This window comes from Bos javanicus, chromosome 24 (assembly GCF_032452875.1).
Source record: "Bos javanicus breed banteng chromosome 24, ARS-OSU_banteng_1.0, whole genome shotgun sequence".
In the NCBI taxonomy this organism is placed as follows: Eukaryota; Metazoa; Chordata; class Mammalia; order Artiodactyla; family Bovidae; genus Bos; species Bos javanicus.
Window position 1 is genome coordinate 7,672,149 of NC_083891.1, and position 13,130 is coordinate 7,685,278.

Genomic DNA, 13,130 nt, shown 5'->3' on the forward strand with positions numbered 1-13,130 from the left:
CCCGTCCTCACCCGCATGGGTGTATGATTACAACTGTTGGGATGCGTGAGGTGTGTTCCTCCAGGAAGAATGATCTTGCTCCATTTCTACTGTTCATGCTTATATTTTATTGGTACAGTAGAATTTAAAATGCATTGTTTTTTTTTTTTTTTGTGGGAGAGCAGGTTGTACTTTCTTTTTTTAAAATATAAATTTATTTATTTTAATTGGAGGCTAATTACTTTACAATATTGTATTGGTTTTGCCATACATCAACATGAATCCGCCACGGGTGTACACGTGTTCCCCATCCGGAACCCCCTCCCACCTCCCTCCCCATACTAGGATGCTCTGGGTCATCCCAGCACACCAGCCCTGAGCATGCTGTATCAGGCATCGAACTTGGACTGGCAATTCATTTCACATATGATATTATACATGTTTCAATGCCATTCTCCCAAATCATCCCACCCTCGCCCCAAAGCTCGTCAGTAGGGAGCCCAGAGCCTGGGCTCTACAAGAGAAGCCACTGCAGTAAGCCCGTGCATTGCTGCCAAGGGCGCTCCCGCTCACAGCAACCGGAGAAAGCGTGGGCAGCAACAAAGACCCAGCGCGGCCGAGCAAATAGGCAAAGTTGTAAAGGCCTGTCGATAGAAAAAAGGCTAGTTCGACACCCAGTTTTATCACTTTCCAGTACATGCGGTAGTACAAGTCAACGGCTACAAACTGCCTCCAGATGCTGTGCCCCGTGCAGACAGGAACAAATAAAACACAGAAGATGGAGATCTTGAGCCCAAGGTCTACTGTGTTGACAGCACAAAGCTGACCTGCCAGTTTCTCCTTTAAATTGTCCCGTGTCATCACCCATGCCCCCCACACCCCTTCTCCCAGTCCTGACTCGGACTCGGGGAACTGGGTCGAACATGGACAAAACCTTCTGCTCTTGGTTACCTTTAACAGGAGTGAGATCCTCTGGAGTTTACAAAACAGATGCACAGAACAATGGTCAATATTCCAAGGGGCAAGGGACACCCAAAACTCAGAGAAGGTAAAACATACAAATGAGCAGTGCCCACAAGGACAAACCTTTAAACGTAAGGAAACAAAGGAGAAAAGAAAAAAAATTAACAAGATATCCAAGTCCTCTCTTAAAATAGAAACATCTTAAATCATCTTTTTAATGCCTGTAGTTATGGGGTCAAGAACGCTCTTTGCACCATTAGAGGGTGTGTGAATTGAAATTGCTTTGAAAGCAATTTGCTATACTGTGAAGAACCTTGAAAACGTTCACAGCTTTTGACCCAGGAATTCTGCTTTTAAAAGGCTCTGCTAAGAAAATAATCAGATATTTGCACATCTTTTCACAGATGGTCAGTGTGGCTTTATTTATAATAGTTCATTTTGGGAACACCCTAGTGTTAAATTAATGACAGTACAGCCATATGTTCAGATACCATATGGTCACAAAAATATTGACCTTATAGGACTTTATAGAAGATTACTTCTCAGTATAATATTAAATGAAAATGCATTGATTTTAAAATACATTGGAAGGAAGTACAGCAAAATATTAAAAGCCATTTTCTCAAGATACAGAAATAGTAAGTGATTTTAAGCTTTTCTTTCCAACTACTCCCTCAAAAGCCTGGCTTGACTTTTAAAATCAGATGATATAAAGTATTTTTTAAAAAATATTCATGTATTTCTTTGGCTGTGTCAGGTCTCAGCTGCCTCACGGGGCTTTGGTTATGTGTGCTGGCTCTCTGTCCGTGGCACATGCAGCTGTGTCAAGCAGGCTCAGTTGCCCATGACATGTGGGATTTTAGTTCCCCAAACAGGCATCAAACCTGCGCTCCCAGCATGGCATGGAGGATTCTTAACCACCCGGTGGAGCCAGTGGTAAAGAACCTGTCTGCCAATGCAGGAGGCGAGAGACACGGATTCAGTCCCTGAGTCGGGAAGATCCTCTGGAGGAGGGCATGGCAACCCGCTCCAGTATTCTTGCCTGGAGAATCCCATGGACACAGGAACTTGGCAGGTTACAGTCCATAGAGTCGCAAAGAGTTGGACACCACTGAACCGACTTAGCATGCAGACCACTAAGGAAGTCCCAATGTCAAGTATTAAAACATCTCAATACTAAGGAAAAAGGGAGACCCTCAAGGAAAACCTAAAAAGTGCAAGGCCTGCCTCAGGTTACAAGAACAGGCTTCTTCCCTTACTATACCTACCTAGGAATCAAGGCCCGCCGTCGCACACAGCTTCAAGGACCACCCTCAAAACCCCGTCCAGAAATGCTCACAGCTGTCTCCCCTTCCTTGGCCTCATTCCTCCCAGGGGGAGTGTTTTGTTGTAAAAGTGACAAATGCTCACTGTCAAACCTCAAACAGTGTAAAAGTATATAAAATAAGAAGAGTAAATGCCCTCCTGCTTTCCCCCCAATTTTTTTCCATGTTAAAAGCACTGAAGGATAATTTGCATGTAACGATATGCACTGATACTGAGTAGACAGCTCCATAGCTCTCGACAAATGTCAGGATACAGGGCACAGTCACCCCCCCACAGGTCCTGTGTGTTCCCTGGAGTCCATTCTCTCCCGACCCGAGGCAACCATTCATTTGCTTTCTGTCGCTATATATCAGTTTTGTCTGTTGCAGGATTTCCTACCAATGTTACGACAATGATTTTGAGATTCATCCGTGCTGTGTGTGTCATGGTAGGTAGAATCCTGTTGCATAACTATCTTAATTTGTCTACTCAGTCACATGGTGACTTCATAATTACCTTATAAGGCCACCGATTCATTTTTAGAATGTGATAAATCATATCCCCAAGTGTGAATACATTAAACACTTCTTATATAGAATCCCCAAACCTAAGTCTTATCTTGGATGAATGACAACAATATCACAAAGGGGTCACAACATAATGACTTGATACAGTTGATTGAAGCTCACGTCTAAATCCATATCTGTGAATAATGATTGCGAAGCAAGCATTTATTTTAAGACATTTATGGATTCCGACCATATGCTGTGATCAAGAAACCAGTGTATCTGTCTTGACATACTACGTTTAAAATCTGAGTCACACAGTCCATAAATTATGGATTTGCCAACTTTCTTTTCAGTCATTCTGAATTAATATCAATATTTATACTTGACTAATGCTATTAACATAAACATCTGGATAAATGAATATTGCATTAAATTATCTCAAACTTAAAAAGTAATATTTAAGCAATTTTATATAAGACTCCTTTCAACATTTTTCCCTTAAAAAATAATCCACAAAAGTAATGCCAGCCAAGGACATGTTGACTTTTATGGAAATCCTACTGCACCAAAAATATAGGAGGATGCACCCAAAATCTCACAAATATACTGCATGATAAAAAATAACTATGAAACTAGTTTGATGCCAGCACAAGAGACTGAAGTTACTTTGAATGGGGTAATTAACCTGCCATAGAATTAACACAGTTTCATCCAGATTATCAACAAGGATCTGAAGAAATTATATTTTTGGTGACCTCTAACCTTTACGAAAACAACCATCTACCTGAGCACAGAACCTTGGTCCCAGGCCCCTCCTGCATGTTGCTTCTGCCCTCAGAGCTTACCTGCCCGACTCAAATGTGAACCACGTCGAGTCCCGCCCATATCTCCTCAGTGAGCTGAGGGGCCACATCACCAGCTTGACCTTGGCATTGTGGATATCCCAGAGATAGATATTCTCGTGCGTGATCTGCATTGTGCATTCACCATAAATGTCCAGATTTGGTGTAGGCATAAGGTACACATTGAATCGTTCTGCAAAGAAACAAGGAACGGAGACAATGAAGTGAGAGGAGGTGTGACTTTTACAGCAGCGCTCTGTTAACCTGTATACCTACCCACAGCCTGCAGAAAGGGTCACCACGTTCCTTGGTGACACCGATATACATTGTGAAACACTCTCTTTTTCCATGTTGTGGGAAAAGGGGTTAAATGTATTCTTAATCATTCAGTCGTTTACTCATTCTTCAACTTCTGTGGCCTGCATCCTGTGTGTGTGTGTGTGTGTGTGTCTGTGTGTGTGTGCATGTGCGTGTGCTCAGTTGTGCTTAACTCTTTGAGATGCCATGGACTGTAGCCCACCACACTCCTCTGTCATGGGATTTCCTGGGCAAGAATACTGCCATTTCCTTCTCCATGCATCCTCTATGGTGGGGAGTAAACGGTTAAATTGTACCATGGGAACATAAGGGCAAAAAGCTAATTGGAATCTCTGCCCAAACGGTGTTACTGTCTGCTTCTTCACGCAATCTTAAGTGGATATCATATAAACAATTCCAGGGAGGAATGCCTTATCTAATTTACACAAGAACTTACTCAATTTTACCTCTGCGGCATGAAGTGTTTAATGCCCCCTCAGACTGATTCTCCAAGCACAGAGTACTCATGATCAAATTCAGCATATGATAAACGCAGATATTCATAACTGCCTTCTGCAGAACTTCAGCCATTGTTTCAGTAAGCAAAATAAAGCCACATAAATGCTTTCATTCCTGGATATTATGTAGTTGAAAATCTATTAGGCAATGATTCCAAACCCTTTATAAATGTCTGTGTATGTCAAACACCACTGCAAAATTCTGCAGCCCTCGATTCCCATTTAAATGCATTAGAATATACTTTATTTTGAAAGATAAGGTCAGTTGGTAAGTTCCAGGAAGTAAAGAACTTGGTATGACCTACAAAGTGTCTTTATAAAATATCCTTAATTCCTAGCATCTTATCTTTGGTGTATAGTAAGTGATCAATAAATATTAATTAACTAATAGTTGAATGAACTAATAAAATGTTAACTAATAAAATAAGTGAAATAAATATATCCCATGATGAAATAAATATATCCTTGTCAATCTTAAAGAAAAATAAACTCTGAATATTCATTGAAAAGATTGATGCTGAAGAGGAAGCTCTACTACTTTGGCCACCTGATGCAAAGAGCTGACTCCTTGGAAAAGATCCTGATGCTGGGAAAGACTGAAGGCAGGAGGAGAAGGGGCAACAGAGGATGAGATGGTTGAATGGTATCACCGACTCAATGGACATGCCTTTGAGCAAACTCAGGGAGATATAGAAAGACAGGGGAAGCCTGGCATGCTATAGTCCATGGGGTATCAAAGAGCGGACACGACTTAGCGACTGAGCAACAATATGAAGAATATTAGGACTTCCCAGGTGGCTCAGTGGTAAAGAATCCGCCTGCCAATGCAGGAGACGCAGGTTCAATCTCTGGATCGGGAAGATCCCCTGGAGTAGGAAATGGCAACTCACTTCGACATTCTTGCCTGGGAAATTCCATGGACAGAGGAGCCTGGCAGACTACAGTCCTTGGAGTCGAAAAGAGTCAGACATGACTGAGCTACTAAACAATGATGAATATGGGCTGCAAGGATTGAGGAATTACAAAAAAATGAGTCATGACAACAAAAAGTTTAAGAATTACTAGCAGATACATCTTCGTGAGTTTGAATTTAATTGTGAACAGTGCTTTAAAAGCAGAGCTGTCGCATGAATTATTTGGAGAGGCATAATTGTGCAGCTGCAGTTGGTCAAGTACTGAGATATTTTCGAAAATGCTGCCATCCATCAGGATGCCGGTCTTAAACACTGTATGTTTGCTGGTCCTGAGCTGCAACTGTCTATATAATGGAAAGAATTGTTCCAGTTGCAGCTATTTTGTAAAGCAAAGATTTTCTGGTGCCAAGTTGGTTATATTTAACTTAAGCACAATAGTTTGAAATTTAGTAAATATATGGACACTATTTATGTTCAAGTGTCTAAATATTTTGGGACCAAAAATAATGATTCAATATTTTACTTAGATTGTTTCTCATGAAAGTATTATGGATGTATATTTCATATAATAATTATTTGAAATATAATTATTTCAAATAATTACAATTATTTCCTAAAGAAAAAGGCAAAATGAGGTAAGTTCTATAGCTGAGAAATGAAGAAAGAACACTGTCCCATCAGTTATTTTCAATGAAAGCCTGTATCTGTAGCCACATGTTGTTACTGTTCATGCCTGACTGTTAGAGTCAGGCCTGACTCTTTGCGACCTCATGGACTGCAGCACGCCAGGCTTCCTTGTCCTCCACTTTGTCCTGAACTTTTCTCAAATTCATGTCCATTGAGTCGGTGATGCCATCTAACTATCTCATCCGCAATTGTCCCCTTCTCCTTTTGCCTTCAGTCTTTCCCAGCATCAGGGTCTTCTCCAATGAGTCAGTTCTTCGCATCAGGTGGCCAATGTATTGGAGCTTCCGCTTCAGCATCAGTCCTTCCAATGAATATTTAGGTCTAATTTCCTTTGGAATTGACTGGTTTGATCTCCTTGCTGTCCAAGGGACTCTCAAGAGAGTCGTCTCCAGCACCACAATTTGAAAGCATCAATTCTTTGGTGCTCAGCCTTTTTTATGGTCCAGCTCTCACATCCAAATATGACTACTGGAAAAACCATAGCTTTGACTAGACAGACCTTTGTCAGCAAAGTGATGTCTCTGTTTTTTAATACGCTCTCTAGGTTTGCATAACTTTTCTTCAAAGGAGCAAGTAAGTGTTTTTTAAGTTCATGGCTGCAGTCATTGTCTGCAGTGACTTTGGAGCCCAAGAAAATAAAATCTGTCACTGTTTCCATTCTTTTTTCCCATCTATTTGCCATGAAGTGATGGGATGGGATGCCATGATCTTAGTTTTCTGAATGCTGAGTTTCAAGCCAACTTTTTCATGAATGATATCTGCCTGCAATTTTCTTACACTGACTTTTTCTGGCTTCAGTATCTGGTTATAGTGGCTTCATAAAATGAATTGTGAAATAATCCTTCCTCTTCTGCTTTCTGAAAAAGTTGCATAGGACTAAAATTATTTCTGGAATCAAGAGTGCACAGTATGTGACTGGAGTTTGTGTATGGGATGTTGTACATTTTTCATTTTAATTTCTTGAATGGATACAGGGATCTTTAGGTTTTTTATTTTTTTTCTTGAATCGTTTGGGTAATTTGAATCTCTATTAAGCAATAAAAGTTTTATTTACAAAGTCTATAATCAGAGATAATATTTTCAATTTTTCTTTCATGGCAGATGGAAATTAAAAACATTTTTTCCCATTTTCTGCTCTGATTTTAACATTTATTATAATCTGAGCTCTGAGAATGTTATTACTACAATTAGGATTTTAAACTATGCTCAAAGAAAAATGCAGAACTTTACAAAATATATTTTAAAAGTGAAAGGCTGAAAATTAATGATCTAAACATCTGCCTAAAAGATTTGAAAAAGAATCCTGCAATTAAGCCCAAAATGGTGGAGCAACTAACAGTGATTAGACATAGTGAGTGAGAGCAGAAATTAATACATTTTAAATTAAACTGAAAAAAGTTTTAATAAATAAGTTAATATCTGATGATGCCAATTAAGAGGGAAAAAAGCCATAAATAACCCACAGGAAGTATAAAAGGAGCTATCACTACAGTATAGACAGATATTAAGAAGGTATTACAAGGATGTTGTTATTAAATTTATGTCAGTAATTTTGAAACTTTGTAAGAAATGCAAGAAACTGTGCAAGAAATCATTCAATCATTTTAGGAATGATTTTCCTAAAATCACTGGTAGATGTTCTGAAGCTAATTATAATCAATAGTTTATTACCCTGAGTTTTCAAACTTTAGTGCATATTAGGGTTCCTGGGGTTATTAAATTACAGACATCTGGCCCCACATCCCAGAGATATTTATTTTAAAGGTGTGGGTGGGGCCCAGAACTTTCTTGTTTAACACACACTTGATGTGAATGAATTGAAGACATTCACAATATGCTAAAGAAATACGGACTTTCCTGGTGGACATTGTGTTACTTGCTTTCAGTTCAGTTCAGTTCAGTTCAGTCGCTCAGTCGTGTCCAACTCTTTGCGACCCCATGAATCGCAGCACGCCAGGCCTCCCTGTCCATCACCATCTCCCGGAGTTCACTCAAACTCATGTCCATCGAGTCAGTGATGCCATCTAGCCATCTCATCCTCTGTCATCCCCTTCTCCTCCTGCCCCCAATCCCTCCCAGCATCAGAGTCTTTTCCAATGAGTCAACTCTTCACATGAGGTGGCCAAAGTACTGGAGTTTCAGCTTTAGCATCATTCCTTCAAAGAAATTCCAGGGCTGATCTCCTTCAGAATGGACTGGTTGGATCTCCTCGCAGTCCAAGGGACTCTCAAGAGTCTTCTCCAACACCACAGTTCAAAAGCATCAATTCTTCGGCACTCAGCCTTCTTCATAGTCCAACTCTCACATCCATACATGACCACTGGAAAAACCATAGCCTTGACTAGACGGACCTTTGTTGGCAAAGTAATGTCTCTGCTTTTGAATATGCTATCTAGGTTGGTCATAACTTTCCTTCCAAGGAGTAAGTGTCTTTTAATTTCATGGCTGCAGTCACCATCTGCAGTGATTTTGGGGCCCCCAAAAATAAAGTCTGACACTGTTTCCACTGTTTCCATCTATTTCCCATGAAGTGATGGGACCAGATGCCATGATCTTTGTTTTCTGAATGTTGAGCTTTAAGCCAACTTTTTCACTCTCCTCTTTCACCTTCATCAAGAGGCTTTTTAGTTCCTCTTCACTTTCTGCCATAAGGGTGGTGTCATCTGCATATCTGAGGTTATTGATATTTCTCCTGGCAATCTTGATTCCGGCTTGTGCTTCATCCAGCCCAGTTTCTCATGATGTACTCTGCATATAAGTTAAATAAGCAGGGTGACAATATACAGCCTTGACGTACTCCTTTTCCTGTTTGGAACCAGTCTGTTGTTCCATGTCCAGTTCTAACTGTTGCTTCCTGACCTGCATATAGGTTTCTCAAGAGGCAGGTCAAGTGGTCTGGTATTCCCATCTCTTTCAGAATTTTCCACAGTTTATTTGATCCACACAATCAAAGGCTTTGGCATAGTCAATAAAGCAGAAATAGATGTTTTTCTGGAATTCTCTTGCTTTTTCGATGATCCAGCAGATGTTGGCAATTTCATCTCTGGTTCCTCTGCCTTTTCTTAAACCAGCTTGAACATCTGGAAGTTCACAGTTCACGTATGCTTAAGCCTGGCTTGGAGAATTTTGAGCATTACTTTACTAGCATGTGAGATGAGTACAATTGTTTTACAAGCGGTATTTAATCCTTACTACCATCCTGTGGGATGTGTACCAACAGTATCATCCTCAAGGGCAGGAATCTGAGATTTAGAGCACTTTAGTTCCTTGACCCTGGCCCCAGAGCTCATGAAAAGTGGACAAGAACTTGATGATGTACTAAGCTTGGCCACTTATGTTCCTCAGGCTAAGGGTCTGACTTTCAAGCTTTACATGATAGTTTTACTGTAGCAGGAAAATAACAAATCATCAAAAGTTATATATATCCAAAATGATATTAGTGAACACTGATATTTCTTTTCCTTTCTCTTTTTTTGTGTGTGTATGTTTGCGCTTGTTTTCTGTGAAATGAGGGGTCATTTAACCTGGTTTCTCATCATAGTTCAATCAATCAAGCTTTCTTTGTGTGACCAAGAACACAGCATACGTATGGCTGTTTCACGTTGATGTATGACAGAAACCAACACAGTATTGTAAAGCAATCATCCTCCAATTAAAAATAAATTAACTAATTTTTAAAAGATTTAAGAAACACAGAAAAATAAACAATGATTGATACACCTTGTGGGTGTGAGTTTGTCTCGCTTACTACTCTGTGAGCTTCTTAAAAGTAATGGCCCTACTTTGTATGAAGGGAATGGCAACCCACGCCAGTATTCTTTCCTGGAGAACCCCATGGACAGAGGAGCCTGGTGGGCTACAGTCCATGGTCGCAAGAGTGGGACACGACTTAGTGACTAAACCTCCACCACATTTCCTCAGCTTAGTTCTCACACAGCATAGCCTCAAAATTCTTTGATGAATGAATAATGAATGAGTGAATGACATACAAGAGTGTCTGAGTGGAATGTAGGGAGCATGGTTACTAGGGTAACCAAAGTAAATAATTTACAAACAACACTGGAATACTGTTTTGCTCCCGGAGAAAGGTTATACACATATTCTTTGGCTCAAAGTAGGAATTCATGAGAATTCTAGCCCATTTCTAAGCAGGGACTCTTGGTCCTGGGGAAAAAAAAAAAAAAACCAAACCCTCAAATCTGACTCTGAATTAACCAGATGTAGTCTGAGGTCATTTCTTCATTTTGTTCTAGAGGGTGATCTCTTGCATGAACAACAAAACAGATCCTTGAATCCACTTGCAACTGTAACAGTAGGAACTTCCTATAAGTGCTGGCTTCTTGGTTGTGATGCTTACCTCTGTTACTAGTGATTAGTACGTTACATTTGTTTCCTAGGATTGCTATTATGTATTGTGAGACTCCTTTCTAAATAAATATGACTGTAACACTGCACTGCAATATTTCTAAGGTCAGCATAAAAAAAAAAAAAAGTCGCTCAGTCGTGTCCGACTCTTGCGACCCCATGGACTATATACAGTCTATGGAATTCTCCAAGCCAGAATACTGCAGTGGGTAGCCTTTCCCTTCTCCAGGGGATCTTCCTAACCCAGGGATAGAACCCAAGCCTCCAGCATTGCAGGCGGATTCTTTATCAGCTGAGCCACAAGGGAAGTCGTGAGGTCAGCCACAAGGTCAGCACAGGCTATCTTAAATACAGCTGAAAGATGTGAAGATTGTGAAAGCTGTAAGAAGTTAAAAGCTCAGATTGTCCACTTAATATGCACTCTTCTGTGTTATCTGAAGTCTAAGAATAAGTGCGTGTGTGTCTGTGTGTGGGTGGTTGGCTGTGGCGTGCTAGCCTCCCTTACTTTCCCGTATACTGTGCCAGATTCTGAATCAATAGGAAAACAGCTGACAACACTAGATAAAGATGATTAATGCAAAGAATTTAATCAATAACCACTTTTATCTTAGCAACACACGTTATACCTTTAAAAACTATTTGCAGGGTATATGGTGGTGGTTTAGTCACTAAATCATGTCTGACGCTTGCGACCCCATGGACACAAGAACCCACCAGGCTCCTCTGTCCATGGGATTCTCCAGGCAAGAGTACTGGAGTGGATTGCCATTTCCTTCTCCAGAGGAACTTCCTGACCTAGGGATCAAAACCAGGTTTCCTGCATTGCTGCTGCTGCTAAGTCGCTTCAGTCGTGTCCGACTCTGTGTGACCCCATAGACGTCAGCCCATCAGGCTCCCCCGTCCCTGGGATTCTCCAAGCAAGAACACTGGAGTGGGTTGCCATTTCCTTCTCCAATGCATGAAAGTGAAAAGTGAAAGTGAAGTCGATCAGTCGTGTCTGACCTTAGTGATCCCATGGACTGCAGCCCACCAGGCTCCTTGGTCCATGGGATTTTCTAGGCAAGAGTATTGGAGCGAAGTGCCATTGCCTTCTCCCTCCTGCATTGCAGGCAGATTCTTTACCAACTGAGCTACAAGGGAAGCCCCTGCAGGGTATATGAACTGGGCAAACTCCAGGATGATGAGGGATAGGGGAGCCTGTCGAGCTGCAGTCCATGGAGTTGCAAAGGGTCAGACATGATTTGGCGACTGAACAAAACCATGCCCAGTATGTTAACAATGCATATATATGGCACCTAGAAAAATGGTATTAATGAACCCATTTGCAGGGAAGGGATGGAGATGCAGACAGAGAACGGCTTTGTGGATACAGTAGGGGAAGGAAAGAACCGAACATGGAGAAAGAAGCATGGACATATATACACCACAATGCGGGAAACAGATAGCTGGTGAGAAGTTGCTGCGTAACACAGGGAGCCCAGATAGGCGCCCTGTGACGGTCTGGAGGGGTGGAGTGGGGAGGGGAGGGTGGCTCAGCAGCGATGATATATGTGTAATTATGGCTGAACTGTGCTGTTGTACTGCAGCAAGCATGACAACATTGTAAAGCAATTTTCCTCCAATTAAAGAATAAATAAACAATTCACACAAATGTTCATTCTTAGCTAGTCTCAGAGTAAATAAGACCAAGCTGTTTGAAGAGTCAGGAAAACCTTCAAGGACAAGTAGCAATTTTGAATGTCAAGATCTTCTCTAGGTGATGGGACCCCATAAGACCACCATGAGCCACGAACGATACAATAATTTATGACATCAATTCTGCACACATGTGTGTCTCATTGCTTAGGAGTAATTTCAAACTGAATCCAAGCCCATCATTGATAACATATTAAAATAATGTTTCTGATGAAAAAGAAATGGTAGAATTTAACTCTGAAATGCCTTAAGGAGAAACCCCTGAATCTGTAATAACAAATCGTTCATAAAGGAATGATTCTAGTCTGAATGTATTAATGACTTCATGCATGTATCAGGAGGTTAAAGTTTTGTTTATATGAAGAGGTGTTATGATTGAAAACTGTGGAAGGACAGTTTTACAAGATAACATTGTTTTAAAAAACACTTGCATTAGCTAAACCAACAAACACTTTCCCTGCATGTAGTAAAATGAACAGGTGTCCTGTCTAAGAAACAGGTGTGTCCCTAAAGCAGTTCTAGGGCTCAAGGGAGAGGGTTCACGTTGACTAACAAGCACTCTTAGTCTTCAGCATGAGATTTTACAGATTACTTCTAGTTATTTCAGGGCGGATCTTGAAATGGAATTATCATATTTATGGAAGAAGTCCATTGACTAGGAAGTGACAAAACTGGGGAATGCCAGTAACACCCTGTGCTGATCTGTGTGCGTGTGTGTCTTGGCAGCATGTATACACATATTCACTGGGATTTTTGAGCTACCAATAGTTGAGGCTGCAATTTTGACATTCTGTTGAGGTTTATGCCTTCCACATTGTCCTGTGGTATAAATCACTATCTTACAAAGTTGTAGCTAGACTTCAATGGGCCAAAAGAAATGGAGGAAAAGTGCTGTTATCTGGACTTGACAAAGCATTTTAAAGAAAGTGTATGTAAAGTTGCAGGATATAAAATCAACACACAGAAATCCCTTGCATTCCTATACACTAATAATGAGAAAACTGAAAGAGAAATTAAGGAAACAATTCCATTCACCATTGCAACGGAAAGAATAAA

At 40.6% G+C, this 13,130-nt stretch overlaps 1 protein-coding gene across 1 annotated transcript in view; it reads right to left on the minus strand.

Moving 5' to 3' along the window:
• The window catches only part of DOK6 (docking protein 6), a 410,764-nt gene that overhangs the window by 151,355 nt on the left and 246,279 nt on the right, over positions 1 to 13,130 (minus strand). Inside the window, exon 5 of the mRNA XM_061399555.1 lies at positions 3,602 to 3,791. Within this exon, the coding sequence (XP_061255539.1) occupies positions 3,602 to 3,791 (190 nt within the window). The remainder of the gene's footprint in view (positions 1 to 3,601; positions 3,792 to 13,130) is intronic.